Below are 22,868 nucleotides of genomic sequence, written 5' to 3' on the forward strand. Positions count from 1 at the left end.
ATTTCCACTACAATAACTTCACTGTCTGCATCTTCCAAACAGGGCTCCTTCGGTCTCCAGTCCGTCCACTCCTTTTCACACCTAATCTCGCTTCACATCGCCGGTCCCAGCTTCCTCACCTCCTGCGGGACCCTCAGCACACCCCAGGATGCCTTCTTCCAACTCCTTTGCTCGAAGTAAAGTAAATAAATATATAAAACAGCTCACGCTGAGTTTCTGGAGACTTTCACGCCAGTCGATCCAACAGGCTCTTTTCCATACTTTTTTGTGGACCGTAAGCTACATTCAGCCCTGCTGACTTCCCCTTTCCTGAAACACCCTCTTCTCACACTTAATTTCACTCCTATTTGCTTACTCTCACTTCAGTTCAGAACTTTCCTTATCATTCTCCAATCCATTCTCCACCTTTAAGCCAGAGTCATCTTCCTGACACTGAAACCGATGACATCATTACCCTTCTTTTAAACCTTCGTGACTTCTCCTTGCTCTCAGGCTTAAGACGAAGACATCCAACTCATCCAGAGTCCTTCCTGAATATGCCCTGGCCAGCCTCTCCAGCCCTGCCTCCTTGCTCACTTCCCTCCTGTCCCATTGGCCTTGGTGCAGGTCATGCATTATAAAAGCACTTACAGAGTACTTGGAATTCTTCTAAACGATGGTCACAGAACCATGAACAGAACTGATAAATTTTCTGTTTCAATACTATTAAAATTTAATACTATTAAACAGTGTTTAGTGGGGAAAGAAGAAGAGGAAGAAGAGAAAGAAGGAAGAGGAAGAGGTGGGTGGGGGAGGAGAAAACAAGACAAGTAAGTCAAGATGGCGGGGACTGCTATACGGAAAACCAGAGCGGGGTACGGAGCTAGAGGAAGAGAGTAGACAGTGTGGCCCTGTCTCATACTCCACAGCGTCTCTCTGGAGGGATCTGAACAGAGAAAACGCAAATATCTCAGGGAGAATCACTGCCGGCAGGACGAACAGTAAGTGCAATGGTGTTGAGGTAGGAGTGTGGCGTGGCGGGTTCAAAGAGCTGTGGGGAGGTCAGCGTGGCGGGAAGAGAAAGGGAGCAGGACGCCAGTGAGGGATGAGGTCACACAGGGACTGGGAAGGCAGCCCCCGGGGCCTACAAGGTAAATGGCAGGGTTTGGCTGTGACAACGAGCGAGAAGTGCTGGAAGTCTCTGAGGAGTCACACTGTAGACCCCTGTGTGTTTCTAACAGGCTCACTGTGGCTAACAGTGTAACAGACACAGAACAAAGCAAGGGGACATCTAATAAGAGTTCTCACAACAGGTCAGGTGAAAGATCATGATCAGCTGGACAAAATAGGAATACCCCGGCTCAAGGTGGGAGGCATCCCTGATAAAAGAAAAAAATACATGAACAATAAATATACTGCTTCACGATGTTGTCGGCCGATTCTACTCTGGACCCTTCTGTCCTCAAGCCTGTGACCTTGGGGTGCTTCCAGAGAGCCAACAGGGCAAGGCTCAGGTCTCTGTGTTGTACACAGTATACACTCTCATGTCAGGTCAGTCTTGCTACATCAGCACTGAGAGGAGATTTGAAGGTTCACATCTACTCAGAGGGACAATTCCACAAAAGTCCTCATCTCATGAAAAGTTACGGATTTTTTTGGTCCCAGGAACCTAACTTCCTTTTCCAGTTTGCTATCCTAAGTTGAAATCAAATGCCACAGAACCATCCCTTTATTAAAATAGCCTAGTTTATATCCGATTAAAGTGGGTACCAAAGAAGATGATCCTCTGCATCTACTTCTCAAAGCAAATAAAAATAGGATTCTGTGTGATTCCAAAAGATTCTAGAAAATGCAAACTAGCCTGTATGACAGAAAGCCAATCAGGGGTTGCCGGGGAGCAGGGAGAAGGGCAGGAGGGAGGTATTATTACAAAGAGTGCGGAAAAAGGTTTAGAGATGATGGGCATGTTCATTATCTGAACTGTGGTGATGGTTTCACAGGGGTGGGTGTGTGTGTGTGCGTGTGCACGCATGCGCTTGTGCATGTGTAAACTGATCACATTATAATCTTTAAACATGTACAGTTGACTCCATGCCAATTACATCCCAATTAAGCTGGAGGGGGGAAAATAATAATAATAATAATAATAGGAACAACAACAACAAAAAGAATTACACTAGACTCTCATCCCGGATCAGATGGCTGTCTAGGTACCTGACCACTTTTCTAATGAAAGCAACTCTTTCTATTCTGACATGCTCACAATGCATCAGAGACATGACAGGAAAACAAAGAATCAAACCAAAAGTTAGATACCTACAAGCATGAGGACCAAGCTGAGCACTGTAAGTTTGCTTTTACTCTGTGGCCTGTAAAACTTGGTCATGATCCCAGGCTCATGGGATCGAGCCTCATGTCAGGCTCTGCATTGACCACTGACCATGGAGCCTGCTTGGGATTCTTTCTCTCTTTCCCTCTGCCTCCCTCCCCCACTCATGCTCACTCCCCTCTCTCTCAAAAATAAAAACATTTTAAAAAATACACAAATTCAATACAATTCCAAATATGCATTAGAAGACTCAAAATTATCAAGACAACAGTCCTTCCTTCCCAAATTGATCTGCAAAGTCACCGTAACTTTTTCTTTTTTGTTAATGATTTGCAGAATTGGACAAGCTGATTCCAACACACGATGCTCTGAGGGGCAAAGTCAAAACAACTTGTATAGGATACTAACACCTGTTAGCCAGGATAGGTCAGAACACGTCAAACAGCAATAGAGTTAATCAGAAGGTCTCACCTGGGTGGCTACGAGGTAGATCAGCTCCCCAAGCGTTGGCAAGAGGCACTGTTTTAATTTGCTGTTTCTGAAGTTCTCCCTAATTAATTCAGTTAAGACAGTAATTGCCTGAAAAGGGAAAAAAGGGATATTAGTTCCTAAGTATCTATTAGTTCTTTAACCTATATGTAGAAGGCAACACACTCAACAAAATTCACTCTCCATTTTTAAGAACTAGTTTCCACATTAGTTTCAAAATATGGGCCTTATTCCTGAAGCAGCAGTAACTGCCCCCAGAGAAAGGTAAAAATATATCAGGTGAAAGAAAGGCGCGTACATAGAGCATTTGTCAGTTGCCAAGCGCTTTCACTCTACCGCTGATCCTGCGAGGCAACTGGTGTCTGAAGGCAAGAAAGGGAAGACTGAAGAGGGACAGCAGGTCTCCATCCAGTTCACCAGGATCTGGGCACACGGTAGCCAGAGCCTGCTACGCTCCAGCACATCCGACTTTAAAACAAGTCTTACATTGCCTTAAACTTTTATTTTTTAATATAATTTATTGTCAAATTGGCTTCCATACAACACCCAGGGCTCATCCCAACGAGTGCCCTCCTCCATGCCCATCACCCACCCTCCCCTCTCCCCCACCAACCCTCAGTTTGTTCGCTGTATTTAAGAGTCTCTTATGGTTTGCCTCTCTCTCTCTCTGTCTGCAACTATTTTCCCCCCTTCCCTTCCCCCATGGTCTTCTGTTAAGTTTCTCAAGATCCACATATGAGTGAAAACAAATGACATCTGTCCTTCTCTGACTGAGTTATTGCACTTAGCATAATACCCTGCAGCAGTTCCATCCATGTTGCTGCAAATGACCGGATTTTATTCTTTCTCATCACCTTAAACTTTTAAGTGATTCCTCCAAAAATCTCAGAGTAGGAAATATTATACCAAAGTGTCAATATAATCCACTTAAAAATTCAGTATGCTAGTTTATTAAATCTAGTTAATTTCCTAGGCGTCATGCTAAGAAAGTTACACTCATTGCCAGAATTCATACACCAGAACACAGGTTAATGAAACGTAACCATAAAGCAGGATGGAGTAGGTTCAGAATGACACATATAGAATGGCCCCATTCTGAAACAAGTAAATATAAATAAATATGGAAGCACTGCTGTAAAACAATGTAATTCAGGGGCGTCTGGGTGACTCAGTTGGTTAAGCATAAGACTTCGGCTCAGGTCTGGATCTTGCAGTTTGTGCATTTGAGCCCCTAACCACACTCTGGGCTGACAGCTCAGAGCCTGGAGCCTGAAACCTGCTTCAGATTCTTTGCCTCCCTCTCTCTCTCTGCCCCTCCCCCACTTGTGTGTGCGCACACGCATTTGCTTGCTTGCTCTCTGAAATAATAAATGAATAAACTTTTTAAAAAAGTTTAAAACGGTGTAATTCAAAGTGTGGTGCACAGATAAGGCTATTTCTTCCTGTCAAGGAAGATTTAAGTATAGAAACTGAGAGTAAGCATTTAAAAACTTCCAGAGTAGGGGAGCCTGGGTGACTCCATCGGTTAAGGGTACAACTTCAGCTCAGGTCACAAACTCAAGGTCTAGGAGTTCGAGCCCCACGTCAGGCTCTGTGCTGACAGCTCAGAGCCTGGAGCCTGTTTCAGATTCTGTGTTTTGCTCTTTCTCTGCCCTTCCCCTCATTCACACTGTATCCCTCTCTCTCTCAAAATTAAATAAACATTAGAAAAATTTTTAATAAAATTTATGTGTAAAGGTAAAATAATTAGAATAGCCAAATCAATTTTGGGAAAAAAAGCACTGAAATTATTCCAACTGATTTCAACACTTACTATATAGATAATGTAACCAAAACTGTGTGGCACTGTCAAAGAGACAGATATATCAATCAATGGAACAGAGAATTCAAACACAGCTCTAGACAAGTATGGCCTACTGATTTCAGAGAAAAGTGCAAAGGCAATCCAGTGAAGGAAAGATAGCCTTTTCAACAAACGATGTTGGAATAATGGACTGGCCAAAGGACAAATTAAAGATAAGCCTCAACCTAAGTCTAACACTTTATACAAAATATTAACTTAAAACGGATCACGGACTTACAGGAAAAACACGAAACTATAAAACTAGGGGAGAAGGAAATGGGATAAAATCTTCAGGGTCTAGGTAAAAAGGCAGGCTGGACACCAAAACCACAGGCACTATATCAAAGAAGATATACAGGTGACAAATAAGCACATGAAAACATGTTCAACATCATGAGCGATTCAGGAAATACAAACTAAAACCACAAGGAGATAACACTACACACCTATCTGACTGGCAAAAAATAAAGACACAGTGCTAATGGAGTACCATTAGCAATAAGAAGGGACAAACTACTGACACATGAAACAACCTGGATGAATCTCCACAGAATTAGGCCAAATTTTAAAAGTCGGTCCCAAAAGGCAACAATAATATGACTGCATTCACACAACATTCTCAAAATTACACAGGAGTAGAAATGGAGAACAGACTAGGGGTTGCCAGAGATAGGGGTGGGGGTGAGACAAGCAATACAGCAAAGGTGTGTGGTTATTAAACAGCAATATGGGCGATCCTAGGTGATGAAACTCCTCTGTTCCTTAACTCTTTCAAGGTCAGTCTCCTGGCTATAATATCACACGGACATGTTACCAAGATCCTCCAAGATGTTACCATTGTGAAAAACTGGATCAAGTATACACAGTATCTCTGTATTACTTCTTACAACTGCATATGATCCAAAATTATCTCAAAGTAAAAGGCCCAATTCTTTTAAAAAGTCAACCTCATATAAAATTCGAAACCTAGATCCTACTTTGTGCTTCACAAAGTTTGTGGCAGGGATTTACAATATTTCCTCGTTTTCTAATCCACTGACATTTTGTATCAGTAAACGTCACTTGAAATTAAAAACAGTTTAATGCTGCAGATCCTTAAAGAGATAAAACTGTCTGAACTGCCTGCAGCTCAACAGAAATTGCTTTGGAGCTTAGTGTCTTGTAAACAGACACACATCATATAATCCAAGCTAGTAATACCCCAGCAAGCGGACGTCTCACTTGCAAAAGTTAACTTCGGATAGCACTCAACAGTACACAACACAGTACGCTTGTCTGCAATGTTATTTATATAGACTTTCCACTTATTTTAATTTTTTTTAATGTTTGTTTATTTTTGAGAGAGACAGCACAAGCCGAGGATAGGCAGAGAGAGAGGGAGACATAGAACCTGAAATAGGCTCCAGCCTCTCAGCTGTCAGCACAGGGCCCGATGTGTGGCTCAAACCCACGAGCCATGAGATCATGACCTGAGCCAAAGTCAGACACTAAACCAACTAAGCCACCTGGGTGCCTCTCCACTTGTTATCTTTAAAGAAATGCTACTACTAAAAAGCACAACTGTAAGATTAATAAACAAAGATACCACTTAAAGGACAAATAACCAAGGAGAAAAACAAGTTTTGGTTGCCCTAGGTACAATGACATCTGAAAATGCCAATACCAAGCAGAACAAAAGGTTAAAAATAGATTTGTTTGGTTCTTCTTTGAACTCAAAAATAGGAATAATACAAAGATACTGTTCTTATGCATGTTTTCCCATATTCTGTAAACATTCACCCGGCCTTCTAACACTGAAACTAAGAGCTACAAAACAGGATATCCAAGCATTATGCTAGTATTGTGGGGCACTTTTTGAAAAACCTAAGTAAAGGAAAATGAGGGGATGGGAGAGGTCTTATTTCTAACATCACTGTGCTTTGAGGCATATCTACACCATCACTAATGGAGATAATCCTTCTGTAACTTCAGGCATGATTGGTCGAATGGCCACTACAAATAATCATCTGATTGTCCTATTTCCTAAACTGCTTTGAAATCCAAACCCATTTTATAACAACTCTGACGAGGTGGAATGAGGCCTCTTTTGGTTTTATCTGAAGTCATCAGATTGAATTAAGTGGTTAAATGTGCATCAATCTCACCTAGCACAGACTGAGTCTCTCAGGTCAGAGGCAAAAAGACAGGAAGATGACGAATTAAGGAATTAAGGAGAATACCAAAGTTCGGAAGTGCTGCAGTTATAAAACTAATATTCTGACACTTGCACAGATATAATTTGCTTGCTCTTGACCCTCGATATAGTTCTTAAAGGTCCATGTTCACAGGTATACAATTAACAGCTACAAATAGAAACTAACTAAACTCCAGATCCAGAAAGTAGCTGGCATTTCCTAATTAGTCAGTGTTTTTACCCCAAAGGGACATTTTTTAAACCCTACCTAACTACTCCCAATAGGAGATATAGCAGGAGTCATCATAACAGCTCTAACATAATCTTTTAAATTAGATATTGTTCAGTATTCTCCCCTAATCTCTGAAATAAGAGGTATTCCACAATCTCAAGTGAACAGAGAATTCCAACTGACAGCACTCTGCTCAGGCTTTTTCCTTCTTAGAACTCCACTTTCAATGTCCCAAACATAGCTAGGGCACATAAAATAAGAACACTGTAAGCCTCACAGTCTTTTTCTAAATTTGATTTGTACTGAATCTTAAATTCCTTTGGATCTTGCATTTCTGATTACTCCCTCACAAGTAAAGTCACACCTGTGGACTTGAAACTTCAAACCTTGTTTTCACAAGTTCTGATTAAGAAGTGAGGCAGGGGTGCCTGGGTGGCTCAGTCGGTTGAGCATCCAACTTCAGCTCAGGTCATGATCTCACAGTTCATGAGTTTGAGACCCACATCGGGCTCTGTGCTGACAGCTAGCTCAGGGCCTAGAGACTGTTTCAGATTCTGTGTCTCCCTCTCTCTCTGACCCTCCCCCCCCTCTAAAATAAACAAATTAAAAAAAAGGTGAGACAGAGAGAAGGAAGTCTTGACATAAAGAAAGGCCAATGATGCAGAAGATGGTAAGCTTGTTTGATGGGAACAGAATTCTATAATGTGTTTAATAACCAAAACTGTTATTGCAACGAAGCAGTGTTGCCTGCAAGAAACTTTCTTGGTGACATCCTGACATCAAAGTTTTAACCCTATCTCTGCAGACATAACCTTTAATTATCTGAGTATCGGTTGGGTAACTGCATTCAAACTGGCACCTAACTCCTGAAATCAGATAATGGGGAACCTCAAGTAAGGACTGCTAACTTGCCACTTCCCTGTTGAGGCCTAAATATAAACAAACAACCTATAATTGGTGGAACCCTTCTCTTAAACTGTTGCGGCGCCTGGGTGGCTCAGTCTGTTGGGCATCCAACACTTGATTTCAGCTGAGGTCACGATCTCATGTTTGTGGGTTCCAGCCCCACACTGGGCTCTGTGCTGGCAGTGCGAAGAAAGCCTGTTTAGGATTCTCCATCTCCCTCTTCCTCTGCCTCTTCCCCACTCGCTCGTGCAAGTGCTCTCGCTCTCTCTCTTTCTCTCTCTCAAAAATAAACATTTAAAAAAAAAAAGGTAAATTATCAGGAAAAGCAAATAAAACACATTAAGTAGATTTCTTATACAGTCTTTTACAGTCATATAGAAAGTCTGGAAGCACTAGGAATACAAACTTTATTAACTTCATAGGTTGTTGTTTTGTTTTTAAATTAGGTGTCAACAATTTTCAACTGCAAAAGAAACTGGTCGCTTCTCAGTCACCAGTCATCCAGTCCCTCCTTCCTAAGACTCCTTGAACTCTTTTGGGGGTAAATACCTTTCCTGTACTGGGCTTAGTTTGTGGGATGACAAAACAGGCACTCTGCCCCCAAAATACGGAACCTGAAAGGGTCCCAGAGTCCCTTCAGAAAGCTCCTTCCTCCCACAGTGCAGGGCAGTCAACAGACAGCCGTGATCTAAACTCAGCCAGCGGGGCTCTTGCTTAGAAATATGAACCTTGGGGCGCCTGGGGGGCTCAATTGGTTAAGTGTCCAACGTCAGCTCAGGTCTAGATCTCACGGTTTGTGAGCTCAGGCCCTACACTGGGCTCTTCACTGACAGCACAGAGCCTTCTTCAGATCCTCTGCCTCCCTCTCTCTGCCCCTCCCCCACTAATGCTCATGGGAAGGGAGGGGGGAGGGAAGGTAAGGGAGGGAGGGAAGGAGGAAGGGAGGAAGGGAGGAAGGAAGGAAGAACAAAAGAAGGAAATGTGGAGTGACACAAGGTAATGGAACTGCTTAACTTCATTCACTCATTCTGGCAGCGGCCCCAAGAAAGACTCCAAGAAAGTCCTGCTCCAGAGGCCTCCCAGAGCTGCCAGTCCTCACTGCTCCAAAGCTTCTCTCAGAGCCCTGACCTTGCTCATCCCCCAATAAATAGCCCTTATGCTCAAGTTAAGCAGAGTGAACCTGGGAAAGTGGTAAACAGTACCAGTGCCAACCAGTTCCCCTCCCTTCCTGGACACACACAGATTTCCCAGCCTCCTGAAAGTGGAAATGATGCACATATACCCATGCGCAATTCTCCAGCCCCTCTTCACCATACCTGGAAACTTGAAAGCAGGGCACTGGGTGGAGAAGCCATACAGGACGGCAGCAGCCTGGGATGCTGACATCAGCTGCCCTCGGAGCCACCTGGGCCTGCACACCGAAGGTGAGCCTGAGATGTCCATGGTTATAGTCCTCACGACATAAACTAGCCAGTCATGAGACTGAGCCCTCATTCAATTCGAGACCATTCTAGTTATATACAGAAATAAAGGAGTTTTCATACTTTAAATAATCACTAATAAAACACTCAGGAAACCATTGCACATACGTCTGAGGATGAAAGAAGATCATTTGTATGGCAGCTAAAATCTGCCACCAACATTTATGTCATGGCTCTGTCACCACGATTGGAAGGCAGCAACCACCAGAAAAGCAGTATATTAAAAGTATCGGGATAAATCTTGCTATGCATATTAAGTTAAGAAATTAGATGTCAGACTGCAATAAATCTGTGATAAATCTGTAGTGTGAAACCTGAGTCACCATTAAAACTCTTTTGTCCATTCTGACAGGTGGTAGACAAAATATCCTGAATATTCCTCCCACTGAAAATAACAAAAAGTGCTAGATAAAATCTTTTTAAATATCTTTATAAAATGCACAGTTGAACTGGCAAGAAATGAAGGAAACCTCAAAGACCAAAAGTAGAAAGAGAAGAGGAAAACAGAGAAATAAGTAAACACGCAAGACACTTTAATCCTGGCGGCATGTGCTGAATCTTGGTGACCTTGAAACAACCTTCTGAAATGGAACAAGAGACAAACCTTAGGGCCTGCCCATAGTGTGGCATCAAATATAGGAGACCATTTACTTTCAGCTGAAACCCCAAGGATGTATGAATAAAAAGTGAGCCAGCCTACAAGAGAGTGCAGTAAGGAATCTTGAGACCTTGGTACTTGTCTTGAACCAGTGGGGGGCAGGGAGGAAATCTTCCCTGAGAATTGACCCAGGTCTGAAAAGCAGGCCTGCAGGTACCATTCACACTGCCTCTCACTTGGAGGACTAGACTTTCAAGCACCTGGGAGTTTGCCAGGCTGACCAGCGGCGACTTGGCCTTAACAATTGTCTACAGTTAATGAGGACAAAATGCTAGGATTCCCCCAGACTTAGAGCAGCGGTCCTCAATTTTATTGTGCTTCAGAATCACTGAAGAATTTGTAAAAAAAAAACACAGTGCTGGGCTCCACCCCCAGAGATTCTCACTCAGTGGGCGGGGGGGCGCTGAGAATCTGTATGTCTAACAAGTTGCCCAGTGATGCTGAAGGTCTAGGACAACACTGAAATCACTACCTTGCCTGCATACTAGAATCATTTGTAGAACTTTAAAAACTATAGACACCTGCATCTAACCCCAGAGATTCTGGTTAAGTCGGCCTAGGGCATGGCCTGCACGTCAGAATTACCGAGAACAGAGTCTAAAAGCTCAGGGAACTGAGAATGTTGGTGTGGTTCTACAAAATGCAATCCGCCCAGCCCCTCCTCCCAAACCACCCCTCTCAGGTGGGCCTGAGGAACAAGCCTCAGTGAGAGGGACACCAGCATCTCTGAGGAGCTATGAGGTGTCTCTCCTTAACAGGCCAGAGGGGACAGTGGGGCACACCGACAGTGGGACTGGGTTCTCTGGTCATGAAGGGAATGATGGGACCCAGCAAGAGTAGAAGGTCAATACAGCACTTAACTGGAGGCGCAAGCGCCATAGTGAGTCACATGCCATCTGTGATCAGAGTTTTCTGACCTCCTAGAGTTGAAGACAAGGACAGCCTCTCATCCAGACCCAAGCCCAAGCTGCTTCATAGACCCAATGCTCCTCCATTAAGCTGACACTCCCTCCAAAGAGACCCTACAAAATGGCCACAGAGTGAATGCTGTGGATGTCGCCCACCACCCTCCATCCCCAGACTGTTCTCAGACATGTACCACGGGACCAAGCACTAGGGAAAGGGAAACAGCCAGACCCTCTGAAGTGATTAGATACTGGCTCTGAACTCGGGCCCATCTCTGGAGGCCGAAGAAACCACTGTACCATGGTAGTCAGATCAAGAAAGAGCTTGTCAAGGCCACGTGCCACATGGGGTCTCACTAAATCCATCTCACATCTGCCCAGTGGGCCCATGGACCTATCCTCAGTTACTGTCCTAGGCCTAGAACTTACTATCAGAAAACAGACACTCAGCAACTAGGAGGATTCCCACCGTGGATCCCCAAGCGGTGGACTGAGGACTATTCAGAGAACGAAGAGACAAAGTGGAAGCTCTTGGAACTACAACCCCTTCCCTGCCTGCCCACCCAGTGACAATAAACCAAAACCAGGTCATATTCAACCAGGTCAATGATTAGGAATCAATGGCACCAAAGACTTGAGAGGCGCGGCGATGGGGATTTCTGCCACGTCCCCGTTTAACTTGCCTGTCAGGCCAGCACGGAAGCCACGAGGGTTACAGAGCAGGACACAGATTACTGCCAATTTAATCAGCTGCTGATGCCTATTAGAGCTGCAGTTCAGACGTGCTATCTTTACTGAAGCAAATACACATAGCTCCCGGCACTTGTTATGCTTTCTTTTCCATCCTAATCAGTAAATAAAATCAGAAGCAGTTCCTACTTACCAAATTACTCCTATATCAAGTCTCCGGCTCTGTCATAATATAGTCCGGAGGGACCCCCATCACCTTGATAACCTGCAGGATGTCATACTGCTTCATTATACTGGTGACACGCTAACTGGACCTGGTAAGCAGCGCCCTAATTTGTATGCCAGAGGGTAGGAGATAAATCATGCAAAAGCTCTTGGTCTGCGACACTGGTGAAGTCCCTAGGAACCCAGCAGTCTTGGGCATGTGATAATATTCCTTCTAAATTAAGAGAGGGGGGCCTGGGTGGCTTAGCCAGTTAAGCTCCCGACTCTTGATTTCAGCTCAGGTCATGATCTCATGGTTCATGAGATCAAGCCCCGCATCAGGCTCTGTGCTGAAATCAGGGAACGTGCTTGAGGTTCTCTCTCTCCCTCTCACTCTGCTTCCCCACCCCACCACCACCAAAGATAAATAAACTTTAAAAAGTACTAATGAAGTAAAGAGAAGTTGCTGCACCTTGTATTGCCCACCTAGATAAGGAGGTTCAATAATGCGGGAGTCTGTTTTGATTTCATAGGCTCCAACCTACTTTACTGATCATTGATAAGACTGCCAGTTTTGAGAGGAAACCAAGGAAGGGTTCTGCAGCAGGTCCAAGCTGAAGTGCAAGCTTCTCTGCCAGCCGGGTCTTAAGAGTCAGCAGACTTAATGCTGTTGTAGCTGACGGTGGCCAACAGCGATGCCATACAAAGCCTATGGCACACCGTAGCAGCCGAATCACAGCACAGACCTCAAGGATTTGGAGATAAGGCCTGGTCCTGCCCTCTGTCAACAACCCTCCTCCTTTGAAAAGCAGCTCCTGCCTTGCTGGGGGGCCAGGAACAATACAGGACCTGCCCGGCCCACCATCAGCTGGAGGCTACCCATGACATCGGTGGCATGCAGTTATCATCTTATTTTTAAATTGAAACGGTAACAATGGGCTCAAGCCAAGCAGATTCACTCACTCCATATGCAGGTGACTCAGACTCCCATGATTATCTGCTCCCACTGCTCAGATGCCTCTCCTTTCCTCGACCTATACTCCCGATTTCCTAGAAAGTTCTAGATTTCGTCCCTCTCAGGAGAAAAAAGCATCAACCTGGTTTGCATATGGATCTGCATGGTATGTCTGCATCAGCAGGAAGTGGATGGCCACTTCCCTGCAACCCCATTCAATCTGGTCCACACAGACAATGGTGAAAGGAAATGCTCCAAGTAGGCAAAACTGTGGGTGGTACTTCTCTAAACAGAGAGAGATGGACTAAGGGATGGATCTATACCAACTCAGAGGCAGTAGCTAACAGCAGGGTCAAAAACCTAAAAAGAGGGGTGCCCGGGTGGCTCCGTTGGTTAAGTGTCCAACTTCAGCTCAGGTCATAAGTTCACAGCTCGTGGGTTCGAGCCCCAGGTCAGGCTCTGTGCTGACGGCTAGCTCAGAGCCTGAAGCCTATCCTCAGATTCTGTATCTCCCTCTCTCTCTGACCCTCCCCTGCTCAACGTTGTCTCTATCTCTCTCAAAAATAAATAAAAAATGTTTAAAAAACCTAAAAAGAACAAAATTATATTGCACCGCCCACCCCCCCAAAAAAAACTTGAAGTGTGGGGAGAGAGGTATATAGATGGAGGCCTCTTGAATGGAAACAGAGTGTAAATACGTTCAAAACCCACCCTATAAATGCCCACAAGAGGGAATCAACAGTCAGGTGGGAAAGCAGAATCACCCATGGATGCCAGTCAACATTCTTTACCGGTTACCCTGGTACTTGCTCAATGAACCCGCGCACAAACAAAACAACATGGAGGCCAGGCTGGAGGCTAAGTGTGGTCCCAAGAACATGGAATTCTGCTCACCAAGGATGCCTTGGCGACTGCCACGGCTAAGCTCCCGACCTGCCATGGACAATGACCAACACGGAGTCTTGATGGAACTCTGTTCCCCAGAGGACCCAGGCGGTGGCGCAGCGGCAGGCTGATTACACTGGAACTCTCCGATCGCGAAGCGAACAACATTTTGTCCTCACCTATTCCAGGCATGGACTAACCATCCCTGTTCCTAAACTTGAGACATCTCTGACATCCATGGTACTGCCCCCTTTCAATCAGTCTCCCCATGCAACTCCTAAATGATGTTCCAGAAATGGCATCCTCCCCACCTCCTTCTCTTTGGACCAAGAAGTAAGAGCAACTCCACTATTACTAACCCTGGATAACTGCACTCTCCCCTTTGTAAATGAACCATGAAATAATTATCCCAATTTGAGTGTGCCATGTGTTGGGAACCATGAATGATCTAATTCCCTTTGAAAGCCTCACTTTCCAGTTTTTTCCATAGTGGTTTCTGAAACCAATTAACATTGGAAGTGACAGTGCCCCTGACCCCCCCCGCCCATGGCTGCCTTCATCCTTTCCTTCTTGAAAAATCATACCAACATTCATACACTTAGATGGACCAATGAGTAGGTTGTCTGGTTTCATTTTGAGTAATAACCTTTGAAGCCTTCACAAACTATTGATTTTATAATTTTGGGTTCATTTTATACAAATTAAAATTTTAAAATAAGGAAGTGTTGGAACTGCCAGGGACAGTGGATTCATATGTCCTCTTGGCATCTGAAAATTAGCCCCTGAATTCCACTTCCTGGCTACTCACTGAGCAACAATGGTCACCAATGGCAACTGTGAGACAGTGGCTAAGACAGGGTGGTACAAAGTTAAGACACTGGCAGTCTGCAAAGACCTCAATCTAGAACCTCCCTTCAACGATGAAGAAAGCCATGCTGTTCTAACAAGGTACGGCAGCCACGACTCTCAGCAGCTCTCCTGGAGAGAAACACACACCCCTGCATTTCTACCCTTCTCCACCTCCCTCTGGCAACCTCAGCCGGACCTGACTGACAGGGAGGGAGAAGCCATTCCAGGCAGAAAAAAACAAAGTCAGAAATATATTCCAGACACTGCCACACTGTCCTGCTAGGCCCTTTCTTCTGTGTGTGATGAAGGAGCTACTGGGGGGCGGGGGGGGCGGGGATAATATACATACAGATCTTTATCAAGGGCTGAATGACATTTTTATTTGGGATCAGCAGAACACAACTATGCCAGCTACACATATGTTTTCTAGAGAAAATAAGTTAGGGGTGCCTGGATGGCTCAGTCGGTTAAGCATTGGTGACTCTTGATTTTGGCTCAGGTCATGATCTCACAGTTCGTGGGTTCAAGCCCCACATCAGGGTCTGCACTGACAGCGCAGAGCCTGCTTGGGAATCTTGCTCACTCTCTCTGCCTTCTCCCACTTGTGTTTTCTCTCTCTCTCTCTAACTAAACACAAATTTTTAAAGAAACAAAGTTATCATTGTACTGCATTGAGTCTTTTAGGGCCTGGAATATTTAAAAGTTATGGCACAAAGAACATAACCTCAATGCTGTAGTTTTTGAGCTTGCTATCTATAACTACTATTATTTACTTGTTACAATGTTCTTAATAGTCCTCCCACCAACACTCCTCAAATAGTGGAAATACAAAGGCAGCTCATTTGAAATTGCAGTTTCCTGCCTCAGGGATCAACTCTGATTAGTTTTGTTTTGTGCAATTCTCTCCATCACCAATTCTCTTTCCAGGTTTCTTTCATCTAATAGAGAATTAAATGTGATGCTCTGCTAGGTTCTCAAGGATTACTAAATTGTATCACATTCAAATATATAAACCTCACAACTGCTGCTCAAAAAATTTCATAACAAAGGTATGTGCATAGCCCAGGTAAAATGAGCATAAAAATAAAAGCAGAAAACACAGAAGCTAAAAATTATTCTACAAGATGTCAGGTAAGAAATTAAATCAACTCTACCATTATAAGAAATTAGGAAACATGCCTTTTATGAATCCTGATGTGAGACGTTTAATTTGTATGCAAAAGTGATTCAAAAATGGCAATTCCCCCAAATGATATGTACTTCATCATGGCTTAATACAACAAATCCACAATGTTTCACTTTATTCTACACAAAGACCTGACTACTATTCAACTGTTACTTTATCATTTTCAAAAAAAAAAAAAAAAGGGTCTCTCATGCTATACAAAAAAAAGTAACAGAAAAACAAGTTTGTTTAGCAGGAGGTACAAGGGCAGATTCACTGAAACTAACAATGTGGGGGATTATAATTGGTAACAGTCTCAGCTCAGGGCTATAAACAAGCCAGAAATGGTTTCGCAGAATCTGATGTAAAAGATGACATCTCTCAGCCCCTCAACACAAAAACCCCTGAGGAGACTTATACCAATCCTGTAGTGGGGTACAAAGCACTTTGGGGCAATATGTAATAACTACAAAAGGGGAGAGGGATAGAAACCCAACAAGGTAGGAAATCATTTTTTCAGGAAAGCATCTAGTGCCATTTTTACAAATTGTTATCAACTAGAAGATCCTGCTCAAATGTAGGTTTCAGAAAGAAAAGTATTACCAGAAACATGGCTAATTTTTGAGAAGTTCTTCCCACAGGCTACATTTTAGCAAGTGCTTTGTCTTGAGTTGGGACACATGCTGGCAGGCACGTGACACTGTTGTTAACGGAGTCCTGATGAGGACTCAAATTTAAATAGCCCCTTTCCAAAGAAGAGAGAAATCATGGTCTCTGAGATTCTGGTTGAAAATCTAGGTCTATGCTTCCTGTTGTCCTGCCAAGCAGCAAAGGTAATAATGAGTCTAACTCAAAGTGTATTTGGAGGTCAGATGAGGCTGATGTCCTTCTCACTCCTGATAACATTCCCAAACCTTCCATCGTACCAAAGGACCCATGATTCAGTCTCGCATCGTCATAGTACACTAGCCTCCTTGATACCCTTGACTACTGACTCCCTGTGCCCTCCTCTTCCCCACTGAGGACACTGGCTCCTTGCCCCTCACCTTACTCCCACCTGTACTCCTGTCCACACCTTCATCAAAGTGGACATCCACACCCAGCACCCTGACCAACAGTTCCTTGGGCTCATCACTCAGCTCCTTGGCCTGTTCCTCCATTGCAACTCAGCTGCTCACCCCACAGTCACATGCTGGACCCTTCGTGTACCTCCAGTACTTCTCAAATCCAAATGCTCTCTAATCTCCACTCACATCTTTTTAAGATCCTTTTTGAAAGTCCTTCCACAATAATTGTTAAAACTCAATGATACCATCCGGGCCAATGAGTACACTCACTTCTCACTACCTTGCTTTCCTACATGGACTGGATCTTGGGGCATAAAACTCAAAACCATAGGGCCTTATGTGAAAGGGCTTGGAAGTGGCCCTCTCTCCCTCCAATGGACTCAACCAGTCCTGTGATTGAAACCCAACTGTCTTCTGGAAAGCATCATACAATGAGACAGATTGGTTTCTTTCACCTTAAATTCTTCACAACAAGCTTGGTCTATAGAACCCTATTTTCTTTTCCTAGTGAGCTAGCTTTCCCACTCAGGGAGAGGACAGCTTCATAGCTTCTCTACTTCAAATATACTGGGCACTCATCCCCCTCTTTCTGATGCTGACCTTGACGTACTCCATTGTCAAGAAGCCAGTAGATGAAGATCCTGCATCTTCCCACCACCTTATCATACCCTCTTCCCCTCTCCACCTACCCTGATTAGTCCTTTCTTCCTTATTATAGTGGATACAGGGCCCCTTCTGACCTCAGGCCAATCATCCCTCCTACTCAGTCACTCCCTCCTACCCATTTGAAGGATTATATATTTTCAGCTAGCCCCTCACTAGCCTTTATCTTCAATGCCTCCCTCTGGAGTCAGTCTCTTCTACTGGCATTTAAATGTGCTTCTCACATCAGAGCCAAACTTCTTTATCTAGATACATATCTACCACTTGCTCACCTCTGGTTTTCTACACAATCATTCCCAACTATTATGTGCCTCTTACTGCACATAAACTGCTCTTACAAAAGGTCACCAATAACCCTCATCTTGCCAAGTCCAAGAGAAATGTCTGTTTTCAACTTAACCTACATCTGAGAAGCAATAAAAAGGGTGAGCATTTTCTCATTGGCACGTGGCTGTCCCTTCCCCTCTACTAAAGCAATGGTCCTGAGCTTCTTTCTACTTCACCACTGCTCCTTCGCAGGCTCCAGTAGGACTTCCTCTCTTTTAATACCCTTTGTCCCCTATAAAGTTCTGCGAGGACAGGGACAACATCTTTTTTGTCTACCGTTCTGTTTTCAGCACCTATTCCATTACTTGGCCCAAAGAAAGTGCTCATTAAATATCTGATGATGAGAGACCAAAAAATACATAAGTATACCTTGATCCATACCTAATATCCCATACAAAATTAACTCCAAATAAATCAGAGGCCCAAACATAAAATCCCAAACTTAAGCTTCCCTCTTAGCACAGCCAGCAGCATGTCAGTCTCATAAAATCCCAAACTGCAAAAGTTTACGAAGAAACACAGGAGAAATGTTTTGTGATCTCGGGATAGACAAAGCTTTTTTAGATCCGATATGAAAAGCATGATCCGTAAAAGCAGAAAGCTGATACTTAATCAAAATTAACTTCTGGATACCAATATAAAGAGAAAACGACAAAGCATGGAGTGGGAAAAAATACTGAAGATATAAAGCACTCACTGATACAGATATTTAGATGTACAGACAGAGAGCTAAATAGTGAGGGGTGGTATATGGATGGATGCTAGGAAGACAGATAACTCAGTAATAGGTGGCTCAGTGATATGAAAACAACTTTAAGGAACTTTGGAGATTATGATTTCCCCAAAATGAGTTACTCTATACCCAGCCTCATCTCCTTCAACCACATGCTTGCCAACTGCAAAGTGTCTTGGATCATTGCTAGCTATACCTACGTGATGAAACCTCTACCAACCTGTGTCCTTCAAGCTAATGTTGCCTGTCTTGTACTTTCTCATGAAGCTAAATAAACTTGATGTTGAATGACAATCAGTGTAAATATAAATATACATTAATGAATATACCATTACATATGTATATACTACCATACATAGAGCGACTGAATTCAGCAGAAGTCATCTAATCTCAGAGCTATTTTGGCAGAAAGGTTTTCAATAATGAATTAACAGACATAGGGCCTCCAAACTTTTCTTTCTGATTAGGGCAATCCCAGAAAGTTGTGTCATTCAGGCAACTTGCACATTTCAGGTAAACCGCAAGTATGTAGGCCTGAAGTTATCCCTTAGTACCTTTTGATGGATGCTGGATTTATACTGCTCTGTCCCTTTTAGTCCTGACACTGGTAACTTTTCTCTATTTTTTAATCAATCTAGCTAGATTTCAATCATTTTAAGGTACTGAAGTATGAACTTCAGTTTTACTGTTTTTTATCTACTACTACTTAACCTGATTCATTGATTTCGGCTCTTATTTTTATTATACCTTTATTTTAATTGCATTGGGTTTAATTTGCTCTCCTCTTTCTAGCTCCTCACATTGGAACTTAAAACAGTTACTTTCTAATATAGTGGTTCTAAAAGCATAGCCCTGAACCAGCAGCATCAAAAATCACCCAGGAACTTTATTAGGAATGCAAATTACTATGCCCCATCCAGCCTCACTGAATGAGAAATTATGGAGGGGAGGGCCAATAATCTGCATCCTAACAAACCTCCCAGGTAATTCTGATGCACACTAGAGTCTTCAGAACTCCTGTTCTAAGATGGGCACTTCACCCCATAGCTAGTTCCCTCTTAATTCCACGTTAAAATTAATCCCAAAACATTTTTGATGTTTCAGGTGTCTATTATCATTTACTTTAAAATAGTATCCAAATCCTCTGGAGAGTTCTTTATTGGCACATGAGTTGCTTATAAGGATTTTATTTCCAAACATTTAGGGGATTTTTCCAGATTTCCTCCTGTCATCTATTTCTAATTTCATTCTACTGTTGTCAGAGAATTTAGTCTAAATTTTAATTAATGTCATTAATCCAATTTATTTTAATCTGTTGTTAAGATATGTTTTTCTGTGGCTGAAAATGTCATCTTAGTGAATATTCAGTGTGTACTTCAAGTGAATGTGTTTTACAGTTGCTGGAGTTATGGTTCTATAAATGTCACACTAGTTCATTTTCATTTGTATCGTTCACATCTTACATGTTCTTTCTGACTCCTTGGTTAAAATATATCCAACAATCATAATGGATTTATCTACTTATACTTGTGGTTGCAGCAAGTTTTTCTTCATCTATTTTAAAGCGCTATTAGCTGATGTATACAAATTAAGGATTGTTATTACTTCCTAACGAATTGAAACTTTCATTATAAAATATTCATCTTTATCTCTTAATGTCTACTTGGTTATTAATATAGCCACACAAGTTTTCTTATTAGTATTTCCATGGTGTATCTTTTTCCATGTTTTTTAGCTTATCTTTATCTTTAAAGTAGGTCTCACATAAAGTGTACATAGCTAAAGCAGGTCTCATGTCAAGTGTCCTTTATTCAATAGGACAATCTCTCTCCTTTTGCATAGACTATTTAAGCCACTAACACTGAATATAATTACTAATGTGGTGATGTTTAAATCCATCATCTTGCTATTTGCTTTCTCTTTGTCCCATTTGGTCTTTCTTCCTTTCTTCCTACTCTGCTTATTTTCAATTGAGTATTTAGTATTTAATCTCTTATACTGCTATTTAGCTGTACCTGTTTGTTTACTAGATACTCTGCAGGGTTTAAGAGCATCTTTAAGTTATCACAGTTCACTTTAAATCAACATTATACTATTTCATCATTATACTGTTTCATATACAGTGTAACACAAATATGTATATGCTCCACATAAAACATAAAATGAGAAAGAAATATTTGATAATTGTTGACATTTTTCCAAAATTCATGATAGGTATCAGCTCACACTGCCAAGAATCTTGTTGAACTGGGACCAAGATATACATATGAGGGGAACAACTAGGTGAAAATATCAGACAACAGACAAACTGCTGAAAATATCAAAACTAAAGAGAAAATCTTGAAAGCAATTAGAGAAATGCTATATATTTAACACACTGGGGAACAAAGACATGAATGAATGCGGACTTACCAGAAACCATCAATGCCATAAGAGGAGAAAACAGTATTTTTAAAATGATGAAAGAAAAATAAAATGCTGTCTCAGAATTATGTTATCTATGAAAATACTTGTAAAAATAAAGAAGAAATAAAGAGAAAATGGGTAAATTCATCTCCCAACAGAGAATTTAACATGAAATGTTACAGTAGATCTTTCAGGTTAAAGGCAAATAGGTCTAGATACAAACCTGGGTTTATAAGAATAAAGAATACTGTAGCAGTGAAATATCTTAGAAAATACACTTTTTCTTAATCACAGACTCACAGGGAGCCCCAAGACTACTGCAGAGAGATCCCATATTCTCTTCCTCCAGTTCCCCACAATGGTAACATCGTGTGCAATTACAGTAGTATCAAAACCCAAAAATGTGGCCTTGGTACAGCATGTATGTACAGCCCCACATCATTTTATCATATGCGCAGATTCGTGCAATCACAATACAGAACGATTCCGTGATCACAATGCTCTCCCTTATGCTAGCCCTTTACAGTGAACTCTCCCTCTTCTCTCAGTATCCCTAACCCCTAGCAACCACCCGTCTGTTTTCCAACCAGCTCTATCACTTTGTAATTCCAAGAATAACATTAACACAACCTTTCACTCAGCACAATGCCCTTGGTATCCATCCAAACTACTACTACCCATCCAAACACCTACTGCACTCATCAATAGGTCCTTCCTCTTCACTGTTACATAATATTCCGTGGTAAGGACTGTACCAAGGTTTATAGGACTCACAAACCGAAGGATGTGCTAGTATTTCCAGGTTTTGGCTACAATAAATAAAGCTGGTACGAATCGGCAAATACAGACTTTTGTATAAACAGAATATTTCATTCTCTAAAAGGAAGCTCAGGAGCAAAACCTCCTGAGTCATATGGTAACTGTAGGTTTCATGTGTTACAAAACTGCCAAAATGTCTTCTAGAGTGCAAGTACCACTTTACACTCCCACCAGCAGTGGACAAAGATCCAGTTCGCAGCATCTCTGCCAGCGCTTGGTATTGTCATTATTTATTATATTGTTTTAATACTCATGTAGATGCAGTCTTAGTTTGCATTTCTATAATGAATAATGCTAAATATCTTTTCATGTACTTACTTCCCAGTCATATAACCACTTTGCTGAAATTCTCTCACATCTATTGCCCATTTTCTAATTTTTTTTATTCCTTTGTTTGTTTACCATGGAGTTTTGAGAGTTCTTTACTATTGTAAACAGGAGTTCTTTGTCAGACACATAGTTGTAAATATTTTCTCCCACGTGTAGTTTGTCTTTTCATCATCTTAACAGGGCCTCTGCCAGAGCAAAAGCTAATCATTTTGCTGAAGTCAATCTGCTGATTTTTTTGTTTTGTTTTTTTGCCTTTTAGGGATCATATTCTTGGTGTCAAGTCTAAGAAATCCCTAAGAGTCATGAAGAGTTTCTCCTCTGAACTCTGTGGATAATCTTATTTTCTTACAAAGAGTGTGGAGTTTTGTTGTCAAGCAGTTAAAATACCAATCACCTCAATCCTATGAAGGCTAAGTTTTCCTTTAGTTCCAAGGCATAGTTCTTAGACCTAAAATGTAGCCCTTCTGGAATTTCAGTGCAAAGCCCAAGGTGTTTATCAAACCACTCTTCACTTGGCTGGACCTGACCCCAAAGTCTATCTCCCCAGCACTGGGCAACTGCTGAAATTTCTGCTCAACTCTTCGGCCTGCCGGCTGCTGCCTTTTGCCCGGCTCCGTGCACTGTCACTCAGCACCAGCACAGCCTCCCAGGTAGCCAAGGACTGCAGAGGAATCGCTACACACATTTTGTGGCTCTTCTCTTCAAAGATTTCCCCCCTGCTCCTTTTCTACCCTATCTAGCAATGCCAAATTCCAATCTTGGTTCCTTGGCTCACCAAGA

The 22,868-nt window shown here is 42.5% G+C and overlaps 1 protein-coding gene across 1 annotated transcript in view; it reads right to left on the reverse strand.

The window, feature by feature from the left end:
* Nucleotides 1-22,868, reverse strand: part of ULK4 (unc-51 like kinase 4) — a 540,134-nt gene that overhangs the window by 459,542 nt on the left and 57,724 nt on the right. Inside the window, exon 17 of the mRNA XM_077754339.1 lies at nt 2,780-2,887. Coding sequence (XP_077610465.1) covers nt 2,780-2,887 — 108 coding nt within the window. The remainder of the gene's footprint in view (nt 1-2,779; nt 2,888-22,868) is intronic.

This window comes from Crocuta crocuta, unplaced genomic scaffold, assembly GCF_008692635.1.
Source record: "Crocuta crocuta isolate KB4526 unplaced genomic scaffold, BGI_CrCroc_1.0 scaffold70, whole genome shotgun sequence".
In the NCBI taxonomy this organism is placed as follows: Eukaryota; Metazoa; Chordata; class Mammalia; order Carnivora; family Hyaenidae; genus Crocuta; species Crocuta crocuta.